The 25,078-nt window shown below is 32.1% G+C and overlaps 1 protein-coding gene across 1 annotated transcript in view; it reads right to left on the bottom strand.

Annotated features, from left to right (window-relative positions):
- The window catches only part of LOC127723600 (uncharacterized), a 35,143-nt gene extending 10,374 nt beyond the window's left edge, over positions 1-24,769 (bottom strand). The window contains exons 1-8 of the mRNA XM_052230294.1: positions 24,723-24,769; positions 23,236-23,301; positions 22,056-22,082; positions 19,639-19,671; positions 18,895-18,942; positions 17,631-17,690; positions 15,503-15,568; positions 14,575-14,649 (exon numbers count right to left, since the gene is read on the bottom strand). Of these exons, the coding sequence (XP_052086254.1) occupies positions 14,575-14,649; positions 15,503-15,568; positions 17,631-17,690; positions 18,895-18,942; positions 19,639-19,671; positions 22,056-22,082; positions 23,236-23,301; positions 24,723-24,759 (412 nt within the window). The 5' untranslated portion in view covers positions 24,760-24,769. The remainder of the gene's footprint in view (positions 1-14,574; positions 14,650-15,502; positions 15,569-17,630; positions 17,691-18,894; positions 18,943-19,638; positions 19,672-22,055; positions 22,083-23,235; positions 23,302-24,722) is intronic.
- Between the last annotated feature and the right edge of the window lie 309 nt (positions 24,770-25,078).

The following is a 25,078-nucleotide window of genomic DNA, read 5'->3' as shown; positions in this document are numbered from 1 at the left end:
TATACTATATGTCTCGAGTTCATTTCATATTGAACAACCAAAAGTTATAAGCCACTTAAAGTCTTTAGTCAATATTCAGTGCCATATTTCATATATATGTAAGACTCAGATCGACGTCCACCGGGAACCTATGATCGAGGTCCTACGGTTCCTCAAATCATGTGGTGCCATGACTGCACATCAAGACTATTACTGGAAGTCTCCTCTTTTCGATGTCTTATATGATTTCATCATTTGTTCCAACTTTGATCTCTTTTTTTTATTTTCTCTGAAGTGATCGTTTTGTTTTCGTATAATACTGTCCAAATATACATTTTTTTTTTAATATTTTATGCATATCACAATGGCTTATGTAAAGGAACAACAAAATCCCGTCGCAAAGAATAAACTAAAACAAATAAAAAAAACGAACATGGATAAATGACAACCGGTTAACCACCGCCAGTAGATTCTGCACTCGAACAGAAATAGTTTGCGTACATGAAACACGTCGATCCACTCAATCTACGTACGATGTCTCATTCCTTTCATATTCATATGAAAAAAGGAGATATGGATAAGCTTCAATGAGGCAGCAATCCAACGACAAAGATAACCGTACAACACTGGAGTCATGCTGTCGGCAACAATAGACAGCTGTCTATACACTACAATGTATATATAAAACTCTGGCATTTTTTACGTCTTTTTATCTTATTTCAATGATCAGTATCATCATATTCACAAATTAATATGTTTATACTTTAAGTATTTAAAACATATATAATTGTGCATTTCTGATCATTTAACCCCAAATAAACATCTTCAAATTACTCGGGACTGCAATTTACATATATCATGACCCAGTATTTTTCAAGGAGAACCAAATATCTGTCAGAAGTAAACTATGTATTGCATTTTAGAAACAAATTAATTTATGTAGGTCAGCGATGTCATTCGAAATAGAATTTTACTAAAACATTCAAGATTTGCAATATTGTTTTAATGAAAATCTTTTTAAGTATATAATTCGGACTATGCAATATATAAAAATTCAATAAGTTTCGACAATTTTCCAATTTTTACCCCGTGGGTGAAACATATACAGGAGAAAGAAGCCCCACAGAAACAATCAAGATCCACCATCAAAAGTAACGAAAAATATTTAGATATGAAATTTTCAACTTCTGACAAGGATCCTAACATGGGATATGGAAAACATTTTGTTAGCAAAAATAACTGAAATCTCCAGACTATAGCAACAAGACAAGCTTGTATGTGAAAAGAATTAGAACACCAATAACAACAACGAGAAGAATTCATAGTATATATAAAACAATAGTTTCATATGTACTTTTGTTTGAGCTGCAGATAGAAAATCAGAAACTATCTAAGATGTCCAATGACATGTCCCCATAGCCTTAATTTGACGTTCGCGTTATAATAACGCTAAACTGTATATGACTTTTCATGCATATTTGGCATAAAATAATTTCATGAAATGGTCTGATCTATATAAGATAAATTTCTCGTCTAATATGCATCAATATATAGATCCGCATTGTATCAAGGATTTAAGATGTCGAAATATTTAACTCGGATACTGCATAAAGACAATGATCCGCAGTCAAACGTTTACATATGATCACACTCTCACTTTTAGAAAGGCAAGCTACATTGAAAATGAAAATGCGATCAATCTTAATTATCCCTTTAAGCCAGATTATAAACGATTCTAAATCAAGCTGTACGCCATGTCCCTAATGCCTAGCGTTGCTATTAAAAGAATCGAAGCTAAACGCATGAATAAAATATCTCACAAAAAAAAAAACTTATGAGAAGAAGTGCTCCTTAGTCACGAACATTTCAGTATAACCTACAATCATTTTTTTGTGTCAGCGACTCATCTAACAAAAAAAAAAAGGTATATCACGAATTTCAGTATAGCTTACGATCATTTTTTTTTAATCTACTGTGAGTAGAACAATCGCTAGTCATATGTATGAAAAAGAAGGTTATAATTTATTACATCTAGAAGTAGTAAGGCAGAATGGAGTTTATTTTCTCGAATCTCCAACAGAATTACCTGTTACATAGGCATGCGATGAGACTAGTATATTAAGATTGAAACTTTTCTTTTACATTTATTTGAGAGAGAGAGTAAAGTTGTCCGACAAATATGATGGATTGCACACAAACATGTAGCAGGCTCCAGTATATTAATTTACAGACACTCCCAACTCGTTCGAAAAAAATTCCCCATTTACTGGACCCCACATCTTCCGAAATTTCTTCATTTCCTTATTTTGTCAATTTTGTCAAAGCGTATACTTTGCGTGAAGTTTATTTTTTTTACATGAAGATCCAATTTATAAAAAAAGGAAGAGAGAATTCAAATTCTAATAAATAGACTACATTGAATCCCATGGCTGTGTATATACATTGAAAACTGTCTTAAGAGACCACTAAAGGGAGAGCAAAATTGTGGTTTCATATGACTGGTGGTCTTTTACACGTTCAATCTATATGAAATGCACTACATAGGGACCTACAATTAATGGTCTTATAACACAGTTTTTTGCTGAATACAGGTGGTTTCTTCGGCAGGTTTGATTGTATAGATAACAAATTGACATACCATTTTCCTCTTCTTTATCATTAAATAAACCTCAAAAATCCTGCAGTGTGGCTCGGTGGTTACCTCAAGCACTCCGGCTTCCTCATCCAATAAAACCGCCACGAAATAGCCAATAGTGACGACTGTGGCGTTAGACACCAAATAAATAAACCAATCAATCTACTGCGTGCAAATTTTCAATTTTTGAATACAGTAGATTTTTTTTTTATTTTCGCAGAACACAGCATGGCGTGAATATTGATTTTTATACTTGTAAAACAATGTGAAAACAAAACCAAAACCATTGAAATCGAAAAATTATCCATTTGGAAATGATTTTAAAAAAAATGTCAAAGAAGATTTAGTGTAAACCGATACTCAGTAATATCTTGACAAGAAATGGAAGCGCTAAACCAAAAATAATTTATAGTATAAAAAGTGCATGAAATGCATTCCTGATCCATATTTGTTCATTTCAGAAAACATTGATCCATGTGTATATATAGCAGTTACTTAAAAAATACACATCTGGTCAATTAAAAGTAATTATATATTTAAAAATCAGATTTCGGCCTGCTGTTAATCTGTTAGGTAGATATTGGTCTATATAAAAAGAGCTTTCCATACTTTGCCAAATTCTATAATTTCAAACATATAATAAAAAAAGTATGGATCGCCGTCCCTTATTTTAAGCTTTTGTTTGTGAAAAAAATATTTCAGATGAACACATGTTGTCCGAAAGCAAAAAACAATACGAAATCATCGTCCTCGTTTTCTTAATAAATCAAAGAATAGATCAATTTATTGTAATTATTAAAAGAAGAAGATGTGGCCGTATGATTGCCAACGAGACAAACTTTCATCAAAGACCAGATGACAAAAACGTTAACAATGAGCAAAACCCTATCCTATAAAAAGCCCCGAAATGACAAATGTAAAACAATTCAAACGAGAAAACTAACGGCCTGATTTACTGTACAAAATGTGTAAATTCCTTCATAAAATGATTTTTTCTTAATTATTTGCCCGATAAAACAATCCTGATTTAAAAATTGTAATCAATGAAAACATTTTCTTTTAAACAAAAATTAGACCCCCGACCAACCTTGAAATATTGAAAGTTGACAATGGCATCATCATAAGAGCACGTATTTCTTTTTCAAACTTAATGCACATTTTATAAAGTTAAAAAAAAATGCAATTTTTAACACTTTCCATTAAATCGTAATTGATATTAAGATTGTTGACTTATTCGAGTATTAACTGATAAAATAAATACTATGGATTATAATACTAGTATATAAGCCACTTTTTATTAAAAAATAAATAAAACGTACTTCTTAAATAATAACAATTTCACTAGCCAAGATTGGAGACGTCTTCTGACAAGGAGAACGTTGCTAAATTTTAAGAAAAAGAAGAAACTGATAATACACAAATAGTAAAAAGAAAATTAAGAAAATAAGACATGAAAGGTTATAAGCAAAGACAGTCAATGTGATATGTTGGAAGCACGCTCGTCCTTAGATGTACATGTAGCCTCAGATTTTCCGGCATTTGTTTCACTCATAGTGTCAAACTCAGTTTTAAAGTTTCAAAACATTTTGAATGTTGAAAATAAAAGACGCTTAATAATATACAAAACAGATTTTAAATCATATTACAAGACATCAAATTGTTATTCAGTGCTACATATTATTGTTGGAGACAATTTATTGCAAAATTAAAAAATGTGCATGTGTAAAATTTTGTTTTAATTCTCTGAAATTTTGCATTTATTAATGCTAAGCCCAGCTTAAAAAATGAAAGCATATAAAGAAGCAACTAAGAAAATCTCGGCAAAATGAATACTTGTTGGAAGAATGTAAATTCTACGGTCTTTTTAAGCGGCATTTTCACATAAGTAGGTTCTAAGCTTTAACGTTTGAAACTTTCTTTCGAAGAACGTCAAAAGCGTATAGTTTTATTGGGAACGTGCGTAACGTCTAAATACATGTTTAAATACAATTCTTTCAAATACTTTGCCCACTGCTGATAATAATGAGATAGATCTATAATTGAAAATCAGTGATTTGTCTCAGGTTTTGAAAATATATATAAATGCTCCAAGTCAACACATTTTCAAGATTTTGTGAAAATACGATGGTAATGTGCATTTTTTTTTTTATCATAAAACACAAATAAATTTACACCCATTGTCAGATCAAAATATCTTAAATACCCCAGTCCAGAGATACCATATCGATAATTTTACATTATTCGTACTTGTTACGTAATAAGATATGTGTCCAGGTAAAGAAAACAGCAAGTGGTGTATATTCTAAAGTGTTTAGCGCCTTCCATTATACAGAGAGAAAATTTATTTTATTCAAGTGTCACATACTTGTCTACCAAGTTATATACAAATTATATAAATTTGTAATATACATTTCACAATAATAAAATAAGACAAATACCCAGACTAGATAGGCTTATGAGACACTAGACATCTGACGACAACATTGAGTTTTAGGACCATTTTGTTTTCACAAGGAAAAACACCAATTTAAAAATTATATATATAACATTCTGTTAAAAAATCATTTTAAAGGTAAATTGACGGTAAAAAAGGTAAAAGCATAACGTCCTCGCAATTTCTTGTTCAGAGCCAGGGACACAGATGTCCAAATGAATAAGAATACACTAAATGCTTAAACAATATATAGTACAATGGACACCAATCACATTTTGATAGTGTACTAAGAGGTTTTCTCGTGTATTTTCTATATTCTAGAGACTTCAACATCCCACCAAAAATACAAAAATTAAAGTCCTAAGTTTTATAAATTAAATGTCATTTTTTTTAAATATTATTTGCGAGGCTGCATGCACATTGTTTTCGTATATTTCTTTTCCGCCATGCATAAGTTTAATGTTTACTGTGACTTCTATATATATTATATAGTGTGTTACGTAGATCGATTTTTTAACTTTATTCTAAAAACCGACACGGAGCGATAGCACGGAAACTGAAAAATGCTTCGGAAAGCGGATTGTTTGCTAATCATTTTGAGAAAAAAAACGTGAATTATTTTGATATCCTAATGATAATGTGTCTTTTTGACAGCACTATATTTTGTTGATTATTCAATATATTTATATGGTACCTGGCATTTATATACAAATACATGCATAATAATAATCCCTTGAATATATTTTAGTTGATTGATTGTTGGTTGTTTAATGTCCAGTGTAAACTATTTCATACATTTCTATGAAGAAAGAGTTTCTCATTCCTAGGAAGATTTTATGATATTTTGTGCACAATGTAATTTAAAGTATTATCTCCGTGTTTCAAAGTCAAACAAGATAATTATTATTTTTCTTCATATTTCTTTAAAAAAAAATTGAATATCCATATAATTCAAATCTGGTTTGGATTTGTTTTGTGCTCAATGGAATTTACTACGACAAATTCAATTTTATTGATAATTTTGGGATCAAATGTGATGAGGTTTATTTTTAGGTATGTGCAAAACAGGGAAACAATAAACTGGTAAGTTGGAGACCATTCAGACTTCGTTTTTTATTGTTTACTTTGCACTAAGCATTTATATACAACGTAATATAAGCGTTTTTTATATAGATTAGACTGTTGGTTTTCCCGTTTGAATGGTTTTACACTAGTAATTTTTTGGGGCCCTTTATAGCTTACTGTTCGGTGTGAGCCAAGGCTCCGTGTTGAAGACCGTGCTGTGACCTATAATGGTTTACTTTTATAAATTTTGACTTGGATGGAGAGTTGTCTCATTGGCACTCATACCACATTTTCTTATATCGAAACCTCTTCTATTACTCTTCCTCTGAGCAAAACTCAGTTTTAAACCGATTTAAACGTACATTAAACAGAACTTAAACAGTAGGAGATCATGGTGGGTTTAACGACAATAAGACAGCAATCAAACAACAAAAAACACATAAGGACATCGAGTTGGCAACATATATAGTATTTACCAATAGAAAGGTGTATACACAACATGCCAATTTCTAAATCGTCCCGAGTTTCCATATATCATTGTGAATAAGTTTATCCAGAAAAATAGAATACATGTATTACATTTCTTTGATTTAACAGAAACAATGGCTGTGTTTGGATATACGCCTAAGGCAGCCTATGGTTACCCATAGGTATCTTTGGGTACCCATGGTTTGATATTTTGATATATAGAATATCAAACCAAAGGTACCTATGGATAACCATAGGCCACCTCTGGCGTATATCCAAACACAGCCATTGATAAAAGATATGGCATTAAAACGCGATTCTCCATATTAGCAATTGAGGAGAAAGCCTCAATATGAAAAGTTAAACATTTTGAAGGTTATACAAATTTAAAAGTTTTACTCCTTAGAGGTCTATTTTCCCCCTTCTTTTACCCTACAAGAAAACTTTCCTTGGAGCCGTTGATTAAATATCTGCCGAATTTTTCCAAAACGCTCATGTATAATATTATTATGCCGTCATGTGTTTAAACAGTTATTGGCCAATCAAATCGGTATGCAAGTTAAATAAACATTAAATAATTATATAAATAACGCTTCAAAATGATGCAATTATATTATCATTCTAAAAATATTATACATGACCAACAAAAATAAAATATATTAAATGACTGAAGCAATTTTATAATACTGAAGGATAAAACCTTATTGTTATAATATTGCCGAAAACCATACGACATTGATTAGCAATTATGACAAACCAATAAAACATTTGTTGTTTGAGATTATTCATGGTTGACTAGTTGTATAACCGGTGGCACGTGTCCTAATTATTAAAACAAGGGACCGAAAAGTATTAAACAGAAATAACCGTTTTTTTTAAACCATATTTTCAAAATTCACTGCATGATTTAAACAGCTTAAAAGTGTTTCATTTATTTTATCTTTGTGCGTATACGATGAAGTGTCCTGAAGGGCTCTCTTCACAAAACAATATTACTACAAAAATTGATAGCAAGTTATACTTTAATGTTCATGACTTACGAGTATTTTTCTCGTTAGATTTCTTGTGAAATTGATCGATGAGCGGCTTTTTACAAATACAGAAAAAGATATATGGCATAAACGTCAATGGACAAGCAACCCAACGAGAAAAATAAAAATTAAGAAGCATCTTTAACTAGTTTAGAGCTGGAGAAATCATTCAATGCCATGTGATTGTATTTAGGTTTAAAATTTATGCGTTTTTCGATTTAGAAGAGGTCAATTAGAAAAAAATTAAGTAATTGACGCCAAAAAAAAAAGAATACAAAAATAAGATTCATGAAATAAAGTAATAACATAAATTTACAAATTAACTTATAATTATCATTTTTTTTAATTGTAATTGTAATTTTATTTATATTTAATGTTACCCGAAATGGATTCCTCCTAAAAGATAAAATTCACTTGAATGGATATTTCTGGTTTAAATATCACACGTACTATCTACAATATACGGAAATGACGTCACGGCTGCGTATTGTAAAGTTACTGAAGGAAGATTAATGTCAAATTCATATCCCCGGGCGACGAAATTACCGGTTTGTCAGAAAATTAGGGTGTAATTTGCGCCAACTACCATTTAGAAAAGGTTTGAATCGCGCCCATCTCTTCTTTTCTTATAGTATGAATTGCGCCAATAAATGGAACTTAATTGTGCCATATTTACCTCTAAACGATTAACCTATTTACATGTAAAATAAGAATACTCACTTGAAAGGATGTCTGAATTTGTTTTAAAAAAGATAGAGTCTGATAGAGGGTCTGAAACCTGTCGTGGTTGTGAAGATTATAAATTCCGCCAGGCTTTTATAGAGAAAAATAGAGAAATTATATGGGAATATAATGCGCACTGTTAAATCATGCTTTGCAAGGCTATTTACAGATGACTCGTGCACAATCATTTTGAATGGTGAATAAGATCACATGCATGAATTCAGCGCTCAGAAACTAGCCGGTAATATGAGGAGGGAATCCAGTTATTAATTAAATATGAAAACGGTGTGTAGAAATACCGCAAAGGACTGAGCACAAAGTTTTTGCACTAAGGACACTAAAACGATGTTTTAAGACCACAAAGAACATGGATATAAGAAGATATAAGTATATAACTCATAAATATAAAAATTGGTGTCAATCGATATTATTATTTTGAAGTTAAATGACTTTTAAGCAGCGCGTGCCACAAAATAAATACGGGCAGTAACAAACAAACGAAAATAATCAGAGAAAATTGAAATACCATAAACCATGCCAAGAAATCCTCGCTAAAAATTCCGGTCGACCTCCTACGGCATCCATTAGTAGTTAAAGATTTGATTTCATTCAATAAATTAATTTATGACCCGCGTGTACGTCTCACTTAAAACACAGCCATATACCAAATGGTCAAAATTAATCATCCATGTAATTTGCTCTATGGGATGTTTGCAAAATTTCAACGGAGGCAATTTCTTGGCATGGGAGAAAGGAAGAAAGACCATTCACAATTTGCCTTACATTTTTTTTTCTCTCTTTCAATTAAATAAAAAAAAATTAAACCGTTCAGATGTAGAGTTCATAAGAAGGTGCTCTCTTTTTTTCAACCCTCTAATCTAATTAAAATTAAAAAAATGATTTCTAACCTATCTATTCATGTACCGGACCGGCAACTTTTTTTATTTAATAAGAAAATCTACAGTGCCGTTATACACATGCATGTTGATTGCTTGGAGTTCCCGCCCGAAAAGAAAGAAATAGTCTAACTCCAAGATACTATATTCCTGAATCACGTGATTTTTACTACGTGGAGCTTAAATTAGAATAAATACCGAATATGGAAAGTGAAACTACAATTCATAACATAAAGTCCGTTGGCAAATAGAAGAAAAAGAAGATTATTTTTGGCAAAGGGTACCGGGGTAATCCTCTTTGTGTTCAAAATATACATGAAATATTTGCCACTGCCCCTTGTCTCGGTTCTACGAATGTTTACCCTGAGTTTTCTATCTGTAGGTTTAATCAGTTTACAAGTGGATCCAAAACGGATCAAGGTTAAACGAACATGCATTTCTATCGATTACACAGATGACAATCAACGGAGTGTGGCGCGTGTCGATAAAACATTAACTAACTTTACAGTTACTAAAGATATGATTATCAAATTAAAAAAATGTACTTTTAGAAAGTGTCCTTCTATATGCCATGTTTTTTGTGTCAATTCTATCATTCCATCAGGTCCTTAGTGCAAATGTTTGTCCTTTGTGCAATAAGAACAAAAATTTGCAGATAAGTCTATAACATTTGCGCAATTAAATGCTTTTTTTATTGGCGCAATAGAATGCTGCAGTTTTCAAAAATAAAGTGACGCAAAAGAAGAATTGGCGTAATTAAGTTGTGGCGCAAATTAATTCTTTTTTTACAGCGCAAATGGATATCGGCCTTCAAAACACCGTTTGTACACTAACATTTATCGTTTACGCTGTCTAGTCTGAAAATAAAAGTTTTGGCAATTTGTGTAGGATTTTAATTTTAGAATGTAATGAACAAGTACGAAGATCGTTAAAAACCTTAAGTGAATCGGAAAATGAGCTATGCACGATTAAAGGAAATAGTTTGATGCGTCGATATGAAATTTCACAGAGGCATGTAATATTTGTAAAATTTGGAGAGAGAGAGAGAGAGAGACTAATAAATTTCGCGGTATTTGGTCTCATGTTACAACAAATGTACTCATGTCAAAATGTGATGGAAGGAACAACAAATGGAAAAAAAAATATTAAAAAATAATATAGAGTAAAATTTTGAATAACTAAATGAATAAATAAATTGATGAATAAGTTAATAAATAAAGAAAAGAATATAAAAATAAATAAAATAAAATAATATAAAAATGAAATTTTTATATAAAACATAAAATAAAAAAATAAAATAAAAAATATATACGTAAAAATAAATAATTAATAAACACGGAGCCACCAGAAGTAGGAAAAGGAGGAAAGCTAGGCCAAGCAAACAGCAGTGAACGGCAGCAACGTTGTCCTGGTACACCAGCAGCCAAGTAAAGAGCGGAAAATTTTGATATGCCAAATTGTGTATGTGAATTTATTTGCCAAATATTTTGTATAAACCGAAAGATGCCTAAATTTGTGTATGCGAGTTTTGCAAAAATAATTAGTAAGATGTTTTGTATGTACTATAAAAAAGAGAATTAAATACAATAAAAATAAAATAAATAAAAAATCAAAGGGTGTATGTATAATTTTGACTGCTTTGTGCTAGTGCTACTTATATTGAGACTTTATAGTGCTAGTACACTGGAACGCTGCCCGCAGGAAGACAGCGCCCCACGCTAATTAAAACTGGGTTAGCGCAAACCAAATCTTGCGAAGTACCATTTTTTAAGTCTTAGATTTGACTTGCGGCTTAATGATATGGAAAATTTATATAAGGACCAAAAGTAGACACAAAAATAATTTGGATGCCGCGAATTTGGAAAAAAAAAAGCCAAATGTTATCGTGAGTTACCGTAACTGTTTAGTTAGCATAATTTCAATAGTTTAATTTACTTAGCACTACATATATTTTAACTAATTTTAAATATGTTTAATTATTTCAAACATTTTTTTAGATTATAAATTTATTTCGATTTTAATTCGTCTTGAAGAGCTTGCTGTACTGCCGGTTACGGCCTGACTCTATTTCTGAGTCACTGACCCGGATAACTCTTGCAGTGTAGTTGATCTTCTTAACGATGTTTTGTTGAGCCGTCTTGAAGAGCCTACTGTACTGCCGGTTACGGCCTGACTCCATTTCTGAGTCACTGACCCGGATAACTCTTGCAGTGCAGTTGGTCTTCTTACCGATGTGTTGTTAAGCCGTCTTGAAGAGCTTGCTGTACTGCCGGTTACGGCCTGACTCCATTTCTGAGTCACTGACCCGGATAACACTTGCAGTGCAGTTGGTCTTCTTACCGATGTGTTGTTAAGCCGTCTTGAAGAGCTTGCTGTATTGCCGGTTACGGCCTGACTCCATTTCTGAGTCACTGACCCGGATAACACTTGCAGTGCAGTTGGTCTTCTTACCGATGTGTTGTTAAGCCGTCTTGAAGAGCTTGCTGTACTGCCGGTTACGGCCTGACTCCATTTCTGAGTCACTGACTCGGATAACTCTTGCAGTGTAACTGGTATTCTTAACGATCTTTTCTTTAGTACGTCCTGTTATTGTTGTAAAAATTGTTTTATTACTGCCGGTTACGGCCGGACTCCATTTTGAGTCACTGACCCGGATAACTCTTGCAGTGTATTTTATTTATTTTATTTATATTACTTTTATTTTTTTTAATACTTATATAAATTTATGGTAATCAATTTCTGTTAAATATTGAACCAAGCACGACCAGACATATTGTTGTTTATCTTTAGGAGGATCTAGCAATATTTTGGTATTAACATTTTGTATTTGAACCTTATCCAAGTTTGATTGTAAATTTTGTCTGGCTTGTGAGTGATTAATACAGTTAACTAGTACGTGTTCTATATCCTCTTTAATGCCGCACGTATTGCATATTGGAGGTACATTGCGGATGTACTGGCCTAGCTGACCAGGTAATAAAGTAGTACCCAACCTAAGTCTAGTTATTGTTTTTGCATGATATTGATTACCTTGATAAAAAGTGGGTTTTTTATTTACTGTATTGATGGAAGGAAATGTTTCCCCCTCGTTTTATATAGCAAGGTATTCCATAGTGTAATGATATTAGTTGTAGGTTTTTTTTTCTATCGGTAAGAAATGGTATACAGTTCCAAATCTACATTAAGTTATAGTACATTCAAAGTAAGTTTATTACATTGCTAAACGTTTCTTAATCAAGATAAAACGTTTACAACCAATACTATTTTTTACGACTAAATTTTTTTTTATGTAAAATAGATAGTTCACGTTCCATTGAACTAAGGATATTGTTTAGGTTAGTTTTTTTTTAACATTTTATAAGATCAAATTTGAAATGTAATTAACACAATGATTCAAAATTACAAAAAGACATCAAGAATTACGCAATTTGTATAAAACAAAAAATATAATAATTAAGATAACTTATTTGCTTTAATTAATAAGTGAAATGTCTCCAATCCAATCTTTCCAGTCTAATTTAGTCCAAAGGGTGACAAGGGGATATAAATATGGTCACTACAAGTCTTCTTCCGGCTGGCAATAAAAAAAACCTTGCCAAAGTGGGGCATCCGTTTGGTTGTTTGGGATATACAAGTACGCAACCAACTATAAATCAATCCAATCTAATAACTGTTTTTTTTCCCGCTTTTTTTTTTATGTTAAATTATTTTAACTCAAAATAATAATTGAAATAACTTTCTGAAATAAAACATATATAATACGCCTAACAAAACGATATACCATACGATAGATGAAACGCTAAACCATACGATAAACGAAACGCTAAACGCTAAACCAGACGATAAACGAAACGCTAAACGCTAAACCATACGATAAACGAAACGCTAAACGCTAAACCATACCATGTTACATACGACAAATAAAACGCTTAACGATACCATGAACCATACGATATACAAAACCCTAAACGATGACATTTACCATACGATGAACGAACGATGAACGAACGCTGACCGAACGTTGTACGAACGCTATACGAATGATGTACGAACGATGACCGAACTCTATACGAACGATTCCCGAACGCTGTACGTACGATTCCCGAATGAAAAAAGTGTTAACTTTTACGTTACAGGGACTGTAAAACCAAGGTTTTTGTAGAAAATCCACAGATTTTAAACAAGAGATTTTTGTAATAAAATTTTACACATAGATTACTCACTTGTTTATCTATGATGTGCTAGCATTTATTGCCTAAACAACCTTAAAATTCCAAAAAACCTATTGCTGAGTCACTAAAGTCGAGCGCACCCTAGAAGGTGTACTTGAATTGGTCCATATTTATATTTGTTTTAACCAATATCTAAATTTATAAACTTGTTTCAAGGAAATAATTGCTAGCACTGCATGCAATAAAATAAATCCTCTATCTATCAAGCACCGAATTGACAAATATGAGAGTACAAGGGGGAAGGCTGTGAATTTTCTATGAAATTTCCATATGTTTAGCATTGAATCAACACAAGGGTACATAATCCTTAAGGTAGTCGGTAAGATAAATTCGTTACACAGTGTGATAGTGACCTAATACTATATATATTGGGTCGGTAAATTCCATATGGGGTTCGAGCTTCGCTCGTCACTAGCAAACTGTGTAACTAATAATACAGAGACCTGATAATGTAAATAACCGGAAAAACCCAGCACACTTAATACAGGTGGAATAACTTCACACTTGCACATAAAATTGAAAACCGATGTAGTCATTGGATATATTGTAATGAACAGCAGTTTATACGTAATATCAATGAAATACTCTACGTTATTCAAAATGAGTATATTTCTATTCGTTGAGACCCGGGGTTTAGTATACTATGTATTCATATGTTCAAAACTGGAGTAGTTTTATAACGGGTTCTTGCTATTTCAGATTTATGGGTACTATATGCACGTGAAAAACTTTGGCAGTTTAAAAGGTGGGATTCCTTTACACTATATAAGGACATTGTTGGGGATGTCTCTTCATCGAAGGTGCTCACAGTAACTACGACATTCTCACCGTTTATGTCCCATATGAATGCATGATTAATATATTAATTAACTAGTGTGATTTCAGTTCATTTAAATGTATTAGACATTTTGTTGTATGAAATATTTGAAAATTGTTGTTAAATATATATTTGATTTTTATGTTATTACATTATTTGATAGAAAAAAAGAAGTTACTGCGAGTAATAACATCTATACCTAGATTTTCGTTTTATTTATACCAAGGATTTTAGTAAAGAAATGTTTTGAATTCGGACGAGCATGGCGAGGTAGAATTTAAGTCCAAATCTTACTTTCAATCCATTTCATTAATTTCACTCTGCATGCTTGGTTCATGTTGATCATGATATAACCCTCAACATGACGATCTACAAATATGAAAGAAGATAAAATGAAATACATGGTTACATTCATATGAGGCAACTTCCTATTTATTATTTTCGTTCACGTTCGAATGGAAAATAAGTCAGGTGTAGCGAAAACACATTTTGATAGTTGCAACACATTCGTATACATACAAAACGAGGCTTAGTTAGCTCTGTCGACACGACTTAATAGGAGTCTTATAAAACATAAAGACACCATAAATGTACAAATGATGTATTAAAAAATTCCAAAATTACTTGACACAGGGTCGTTTTTCTTAATGAATTCATCTTTTAAACAGCTTATCATCATAAGTTATAAATATGCATAGTTGGAATTGAAGAAAAAATGTGTCTCTTATTCAAAATGTTCCTTAAAGGATCTTTCTTTAGACTAGCGAAAACATTTGTCCCATATCAGACGTTATGAGAAAGTTTTCTACAACAAGCCTGGAAATCAAGAAATATGCATACATAAAAGACAAAAAAACAAAAAACAAAAAACATTATCAAATACTCGTTTCTAACAAAGGTTAATGATTAAAATTATAAGTACATTTTTGTTATATCTAGATCAACCTGAGCATTATAGATTCGGTGATAAAGATATTATATCGACTTTTCAATAATGAATCCATTTACAAAACATAGGTCAACAAGTCAAATTTTGAAAATCTCGGGTCACTTGTCGCTGAATTTGAAAAAGCGATAATGTAAAATAATCATTGGCGAATCCATTTGTGGGGGGGGGGGGGGGGGGGGGGGGGGTGGTCATGGGATTGCAATTCCAATTTCCTCTTTCAGAATGGCAGGATCTGCGCCTGAGATAATTATAATGATTAGTCAAACTACTCACAATCTGGATCTCTGTTGCCATGAATAAAAGCTTCGTCAAAATTACTGGAATAGTGGTGCCACTGTCCTAAAAAAAATACAAATATGTGTGAGTGGATGTGTGTGTGTGTGAACTAACGTCGTTCTATTAGAAAGGCATACAACTATATGTAATAAACTTATAATGAATCATTACAAACTAGAGACGCCCGCACAATTGTATACATAATTTATGATTGACGTAAGTATCAGTCTGACAAAATGCCAACTTCCGAAGAAAGGTTGTGGCTCTCCTGACTTTCCCGAAGTCCTGCGTTTGTCGCGTTTATTATGAGCATCGGTCCTTGCTTGGAAGTTGACAAAATGCATGATACATTTGTAATCATGTGTAATTGACAACTTGACATCAATTGTTGTTCAAATTAGATTATCTCGTTAATCAGGGAAAAAATCTATTAAAAAATAACTAGCATATATGTATACCTAGTATATAGGATAAAAGTTCTAGCGAAAGTTCAGACCAGTGGCGGATCCAGGGGGGGGGGGTCCGGGGTTTGAAACCCCTCTTTTTTTTGACGATCAATGCATTTGAATAGGGACATATAGTTGGAACCCCACCCCCCCCCCCCCCCCCCCCCCCCCCCGTTTTATAAATGGCTGGATCCGCCCCTGCAGACGTTTCTAGTAAGTAGATACTCAAGCTGATAATTATGCATTTACTTCTACCCTTTGCTCTATATTGCAACGAAGCAACATTTTCATGTGAAAAAAGGTGACGCTTAACACTGAAATTCAAATCTCAAATTGTTATTTCAGACTTTCGGCTAATGGACAGATATATAGAAGGCAGGATGAGTATAAGGGAAACACATTAACAAACTAGAAATTATTAATTAAACATGTTATCACTTTTGTTTTGAAAACAATACGAAGGGTACGTAATTTAATATCGTAAGACTTTGATCGAGCTTACTTTTTAATATTATATTTCATTTCGTTATAAATAAGAAGTGTGGTATGAGTGCCAATGAGACAACTCTCAATCCAAGCCACAATGTATAAAAAGTTTACAATTATAGATCGAAATACGGCGTTCAACACAGAGACTTGGCTCACACTGAACAGCAAGCTATAAAGGGCCCCAAAATGACTAGTGTAAAACAATTCAAACAGGAAAACCAACAGTCTAATTTAAAAAAAAAACACGAAAACGAGCAACGCCTATGAACCACACCAACAAACGACAACCCCTGAACAACAGGCTCCTGACTTAAGAGAGGTGCATAAAAATGCAAAAAAAATGTTTGTGTCAGCTATCTACTAATCGGATATATGTATTACAAACAGCTGAATACAGGAAGGGTTTACTTTATAAATGATCATAAATTGCTCAAATGCTTAACTCTAGCACACTCACATTTTGATTTTAATCTTACACGTGCTTTTGCATACAATGAAAATTGATAGAAATTGATTTTCTTTCCCTTCATATAAATTTGATAATTTGAGTGTGCTTCAAATCAGAAGATGGGGTATGAATATAAGATGCTGTGGTATGATTGCCAATGAGACAACTCTCCACCATATGTAGAAGTTAGCAATTATAGGTCGCCGTACGGTATTCGACAATGAGAAAAACCTATACCGTATACCAGGCGTTAATTAAACAACTCTCTGTCAGAGATTGAAGCCCTCTATATTAGATGGTTTATTTATTTTCAGTATTTTTCTATGAACACAATACAACTATATTTAAAATTTCTAGTTTTTCTCTGATTTTGCTGTTATGACGTCCCTTATGTTGATGTCTAAAAGTTGTTTGTGGACCAAATCGAATAAAATAAACATTAAGGGGTATAGTTACATTTACTTGTCGTTTGGAATGTGATTGCAGGAACAATGTTCCCCACTGTATCTATTGGAATTCGATTTTTTTCTCCTTCAACTGTTACATGTACTATGTAAATTATTGTAAACATTTTAAACGCTCGACAAGCCTTGCATTTGATATTTAAAAATGTGAAACGGGAGGAATTAAATTTGCAAATTTCACCCGACAGAATAAAAGTATCCGATTCCAAGAGAGATAACTCTTGTAACGTCATTTAAAGAAGTTAGTCTTAAACTAAGGAACATAACATAATACAAACTTTTCCTTCTAGCTGCAGATAAATCTTTATGATAGATATCATGGTAGAGTTTTTCAACAGCTGAAACAGAAACAAGGATACATTTGTAAATGAACGAACCTTACACAAGGTGTTCTCTGTCAACTGATTTAATCCAGATGCTAAATTTTGTACAAATGTTAATTTTAATTTAATCATGGTTTATTTTTGTTTTTTGTATTGTACATGCACAAATTAAGAAGAAGAAGAAGAAGAAGAAGAAGAAGAAGAAGAAGAAGAAGAAGAAGAATAAAAGAAAGAAGAAGAACTGAAGAAGAAGAAGAAGAAGAAGAAGAAGAAGAAGAAGAAGAAGAAGAACTGAAAATCTTCGTTCGATATCATTATGATCATGATTTGCCAGTACCTTCAATTACTGTTTTCTATTAGGTAATTAGCCTAAACCTAATTTCTACAAGATATGCATGTAGATTACAGGTGTTTTTTAACACTATTTTGCTTTAAAACAAAACAAAGTTGATTATTAGTTTGCATTGACTTTTTAATTATTAATTATGATCAAAAGAAAACTGTCAGGTCTTATCCGTCAAAGAAACGTATAGTGAACTACTTATATACCCTCAATACGTTAGTCAACTAAGCTACTACATGTATATATTTACGCTTTCCATGAAGCCATTTGCGTCAACACATGGGTTAATTCATGGAGCTTTTTTCAGGGGGCAATTTAAATACGATTGTGTTTTTATTTTTACTTTAACTTAAATAAACCAAAATAATTTACCTAATTGTGTTGTTTACATATTGATACTTTAATAAAATATCGAAAGTGAATCTATGTACTTGTTTGCATAACACATCTTAATCTTTAATCATTCACATTTATTTTGACAGAATCAACGCTTTTCCGATATGATTTGATTGATTGATTGATTGATTGATTGGTGTTTATCACTACTGTGCTATTTTGTGGCGGTCAGTTGAGGAATCCGGAGTGCCCAGAGAGAACCATGCACCGACCTTCGGTAGGAAAACTGGCATCCTAGTCAATTAGGATTAGAGATGAGCGCACCTGCCACGTGTGGGATTCAAACTCACAACCTCAGTTTTGAAAGGCTAGTGATACTGTAGTGCGGCTACTTAGACCACTCGACCACCGAGGCCCCCTTTTATTATTGCGATTGTTTAAACATTATTTGAAACTGGACATTTATTACAATTCATAATCTTTAACGTATTTAAAAAGTCTTGGACGAATATCCACGCAATTTAAACAAACAATACTCACCATCATAATGCTGATGTTTAACCCATTCTTTTAGCAGGGCGATAGCATCTGTTGATAAAAAAACCATAAATGACAAACTTGAGTTCTAATAAAATTGAAATTATAATATCATATCAAAATTTCAAATACTAATTTGCAGAAATGAATTTCGAAGGGTAAAAAACTGAAAATGTTCAAAAATAAAAAAAATATTATTGTATGGAATGTTTTAACTATTACTTTCGAATATCAAACTACAAGTATGTGCTTAGTTCTTGACGGGGGGTCGTCAGCAACACATTTTATAATTTCAGTTCATCGAATACATTGCATTATACTATATTTTCTAAGCTTATATTGTATATCCACACTTTTTTTTTATCTATTTTAAACATTTGGCACAACCCCCCATTTTTCTAGTTTTCACTCCAATTGACGTCACAAAAAAGAATTTCAATTGGTGGTTAGCAACAAGTTGAAAAACAAATAACTGTTTAACCAGTCAATGCATATTTTTCTCTACTTGTTTTTCGGACGTTTGAAAAAAAAAATTAATAAATGAGTGATTCAATCATTTAATAGACATAATTTTCAAGATTGACGAAGATAGAATTCAGTATGAAGATAACTGAAAATTGTCATTACCATGAGACTGTCTTTTATTGAGTAGAACGATAATTTTTTTTTTTTTTTTTTTTATATTTGATGTATTTTTCAGACGATATTTGGTAGATATACTTCAGATATTTCAGATACAGAACTTACGATTTTTCCTGTCTTCGTGATCACATTCTCCTCCTGTATAATACATACACATTTTTGAATATGATAATTGATTTATTCTATTTTGTTTTTCTACATTCTTTTTATTTTTTCACTGAAAGGGACGAACTTGTGTAACAGTAATCAAGTTTAATACCGCCAAATATTAACGGAAAACCTCGTCAATGCTATTGTGTATTTTTTTTTCTGTATTACACCTCATATTCACTCAATCACATTTATAACAAATGAAAAAGAACTCCCCAATAGTTCTTTTAATGTTGTTGTCTAAAATCAGCTAATGAAATACACGAATGCATCTTCTGATGAACGAGAAATATATTTTGACCATTTTTAGCCCATATCTACTCATACATGAATCTGCATTATGATATCATGCTTTAAAGAATATATGCTAAATAGATATATCTTCCAGGTTTCAGAAAACAAGTACTATCTTTAGTAATAAGTTATTTCCGGAACGTCATGTTTCACTACAAGACTTTAAACATGGGTTGACAATTATCATGTAGAAAGTTGATATATGTATAATTCAGGATATCCATTGTTTTCATAGAGTTAAACTTAAGATAAAGTATTTAGATAGCTGCGAAAATTGGTTACTTAAGTAATGACTGTAATATTTTTTTCTGTCTATGAAGAAATAACATAAAAATGTGGCGCACACTGAATAACCCGCGTAGCGAGTTATTTAAAAGTGTGCACCACATATTTGATGTTATTTCGAATAGCCAGAAAAATTATTACAGCCATTCCTTATAATTTAATTATAAATTCCATTTTTAAGGAGTAAATTAAGTAAAACGTTGATGATCGACATCACGGTCACATGACAAAATTATGTCTATGAGCTGATAGACAAAAAGCTTTCAGCCAATCAGAAGACGTGTTACATCCAAAATCAAATTATATATATATATATATATATGGATTATGAATTGGTTGCGTCACACCTTGAACATGCTTTTTTATTCTTTTAAAGATTTTTATATTGAGGCAAATAATGTCGTAATCTCATCATTTCCTTCACAACTTGTCACGACCTGCGGTATTTGAGATCTGTCTATTTAATTTGACAGACATAATAAAATGAATGATATCAGATATGAATTAAAGTTAATTTTAATTCTTTACAAGCTTTCGCACGCTTACAAAAATTGCTTGTTAGACGATCATATGAATGTAAACAAGTAATTCTTGTATCAGGGTATAAGTGTGCATGCATAGATTTGTTGGTGTATAAAACATATATTTCAAAGCGAATACAAGTAAATGATAACGCATAAGCCAAAAGTTCCTTCGGCGACGTACTTTCACTTTGAACAATTTGTCACATGTCTATCTTATTTCATGCTATATAACAATATGCTTTCGTTTTTGATAAAAAAAAAACCAAACAAACAAAAAACAACTCTAAGCTCCAGTTAAGCGTCGGTAATTTTCATGTTTTTTATACGGACTTCACTTTGACGTTCCCTTACCCCCAACATGAATGTATAGCATATTAGTTTATCGTAGGCAATCATATCATATCTTCTTATTTTTATATTTATGCTCTCTGACGAGTTATAGTTTTGGCTTTCAAAGCCTTTGTATCGAGCATGACTGATTCAGTAGATGATAAGTTGAGAAACACATGTTGAGGGTATGTACAGCTATCACGTCATACGGTTGCGTGTGTTACATGAATGTACATGTATTGTTTCTGGCAAACGGTAATATGCAAATCCCAAGTAAGTCCGTGTTCATTGTTCATATTGGCAAAATCGTTATCCAATGTTTAAATCCTTCGTAGAATCAATTTATTTTTTTCATAACGTTTGTAGACTTTGTCGACTTTGGGGAATTTAAAGTTTTTGATATTGTATGATAAACCATGCATATCAGAAAACATTAGACTCTTTAGACGATTATGATGTCAAACAATTCTTATTAATGTTTTTTTAATGTTATTATTATTATATATATATATATATATATAATGCCATCTAGACTATTGACCAGAAATCAAAATGACATGGATGTGAGAAACTATTTGTTACCCCTTCGATTTAAAAACGAGCCAAACTTATACCGTATAGTAAGTTATAAAAGGCCCCAAGTTACGAAAGACCAAAACGAGTGTTTTTTTTTTGCAGTTTGAACACAATGAAAGCAAGCAAATGATTGACACATACAAGAGAGGCCGAAGATACCAAGTGCACATTCAAAACTCATAAGAAAAACTGACAATTTTAACGACATGACAAAAACGAAAGATGACAAAAAGACAAACAAGTGTACTAAATACTTCATAGAAAAATAAAGAATGAGCAACACGAACCTTACCAAAACTATGAATGATCTCAGGTGCTTTGGAAGGGTAGGCAGTACTATAAATAATGTAATGGCCCACTTACCATCTTGTCCATTATTACTGTGTTGATCTAAAATTATTATTAAAATAATCATTAGTAGTATTGTAATCATTTCTATTACAAATGTATTATTATAGATAATATAATGATTTGTATTAGTATTGTCACCTCTGTTGTGAATGATGATCATGATGATGACGATGATGAGGAGGAGGAGGATGATGAGGAGGATGATGATGATGTTGTTGTTGATAATCATGTCGTTGTTCCATATTCTGGTGCGATTGCTGTTGATGATGGTGCTGATAATGGTGATTTTGTTATTGTTGCTGATTTCAAAGAACCCGTTTCATAAGTGACCACGCGGTAACCAGAATTTTAGTAAAACATCTGTCACGTGTTTTGGTAACATCGAAGTTACTCGCTTAACATTAAAATATCACCACCCTCATCACCGTCGTCGTCATTTAAAATATCAATATTATCATTAAAATATATTTTTATCATTAATATTGTTGTTGCCCTTTTGTTCCTCTTCTTCATATTATAACAGTGATACATTACTAACCAAACCTCTTCAGGAAGTACGATTTTGTTTGGTTTTAGCATATGTTTTGTTTCATCTGGTTCACAAAGGATAAAATTTGATATGACTGGACTTTAAACATGTTTGGTTTACCCAGGTGTTCGGTTTCTGCAAGATTCAGTTTGTACATGTTTTACTGTATATAATTACATTGTAATAACAATAATCACTATTTTCATTATGGTTGTTGTTGTTGCTGTGCATATTAGTAGTATATAGCAAAAGCTAATTGTTTTATAATACAAACAAAAATATTTGAAGTTACATTGACTACTGACAGTAGTGTAGCAATTATTTGATACCTATAGCTTACATAGTATTAAATATCAGTGATAATTTACAATCATTTTTCGGCGACATCTATGTCATTCTTTTCATACTAGAGAGTTTGTATGGCTGATTAATATCTTTTGAAATATAATAGCAGAGAACAAATTCACATCAGTTTGATTTGGTTAATTCTTGCTTTTTCCCTTATTGGTTAAACAATGGTATTAGACATTAAAAATGTAATTTCACATGCACTTGTACGTCTACACTGTTTTACTACCGACAAAACACTGAAGACTTGAGTTCATTACGGCTCAGCCTGATCTGTTTGATAACGACAACAGGTAAACATAAATGTCAACATACTTGCAATACTAGTTAATAGACTGCTCCAGTTTTTATGCCAGTCTTGTGAACTAACGACGACCAGTCCTATAAAGCAACGTCAAAGTGATATATAGTAACAATACATTTGATTATTCAATGTACATAGTACACTGGTTTATGATATGGTTTCTGAAAATTCCGGCCTGTCTACTGAAATTATTGAGCATTTATTTAGACTAAATTGTCTATCGGTTTGTTGCAGGAGTAAGTCGATTTATGTAGTAAAAACACAATTAAACTGTGTAAGATTATTATAAATACAAGTTCAAAGGAATATTTGCGTTTTAGAATGCAGTTTCTGCCTTTTCCGTGCTTACATAATTTTAAAGTTCGGATTTTTAACAAAATTTAAATAAAGGGTGATAATTGCCTTCTAACCTATGCAGCCCTAATATTACCTATATGTGATTCATAACTGTCAATAACATGTGCACTTGTTAGTTATCTTAAAAAAGAGAGTTTGTACCAAGGATGCAACTTAATATCCCGAATACAATAAAACAGAAAACCTTATTGCCAAATCAAAATCGACGACAAAAACAATAATGAGAAAGCATTTCACATTTAACTAAAGATTAAGCAACACAAAACCTCTCAAGACACCGTGGTGAACTAAGGTGCTCCAGAAAGGTAAACAGTTCTAGCTCTTCATATGACACCTGTCGTGTTGTTCGAATTAGCTATGGTCCAGCGATAGATCGCGTTGTCCATGTCGCAAACGACGTAATAAGATAGAAATTTGGTATCCACAAGTGAAACTTATTACCCTTTGACTCATATGCAACAGACATATTTCATAACTGTCAACAAAATCATTATGTTGTCTGATAAACCTCCGATGGGTTGACGAAACTTCTACACATAATTTGAATCTTTAATCCTTGTTATCCGTAATCTTCTATCAAGGAGTACATGACAGCAAACGCAACCGAAAAATCGTACTACCTATAACTGTTCGATTCTACAAAGTTTCAATTGGTTGTTCCTAAAACAATATATGGGTATCGGTAATCTAGTGTCCTAAAAACCACGTAGCAAATTATCCCCGATGCCTTTGGATGTCTTGAAAAAAAATCGTGTCTTTAGACAAGTAACGGTTTTTAGAGACTCGTACAAGTAATGCATTAATACGTGTCTTGAGACACATATTTGTCTCAAGATGTCTTAACATACTGATAGATATGCCGTAGAAAGAAGCAGCTATGAGGACGAACAATCATCGTTTCCGTACATTGAACGGACAGAAATCAAATGCGCTTACCACCATTACTCCACTTGTCATTGAAATAAAAAAAAAAACAAACCCATTTACATAAAGATCATCTCAAACCGCACAAGACAGGAAAATATCCCAGCTACTACGAAAACGTATTAGTAGTAAGCTATCATTATTTCACTCCATACCAAATCATATAGACCAAAAAAAAAAACTATGCTTTTTCAGATATCTAAATACATGTACCTACCAAATGCACAAATGATTAGAATGCTAACTCCTTTCATTTTGTTTACAAGGCTGTGGAAAGGTATGTGAATGAATTTTGATAAGGATATATATATGTGACTCACATATCAGCTAACGTCAGGTTTACTTACGGAAAAATCGTGTTCGGTAGTTCTACACTCTTATCAAATACAGGAACATACAAATGTAGTATACTATTATCTAAATTTGGCATGCCAATTTGCACAAGTTTTATTTAAACTGTTGATAATTTGTTCGTCAAGTAAATTGATAAATATAGATTCTACCACTGCATCGAGTGTGATACGATATTTATCCACTCGAGACAGTTAAATTTTCAAATTTAAAACGCGAGGC

This window comes from Mytilus californianus, unplaced genomic scaffold (assembly GCF_021869535.1).
Source record: "Mytilus californianus isolate M0D057914Y unplaced genomic scaffold, xbMytCali1.0.p SCAF_13, whole genome shotgun sequence".
NCBI lineage: Eukaryota > Metazoa > Mollusca > Bivalvia > Mytilida > Mytilidae > Mytilus > Mytilus californianus.
Note: the sequence above shows the minus strand (reverse complement) of the source record. Positions and strands in the feature narration are given on the sequence as shown.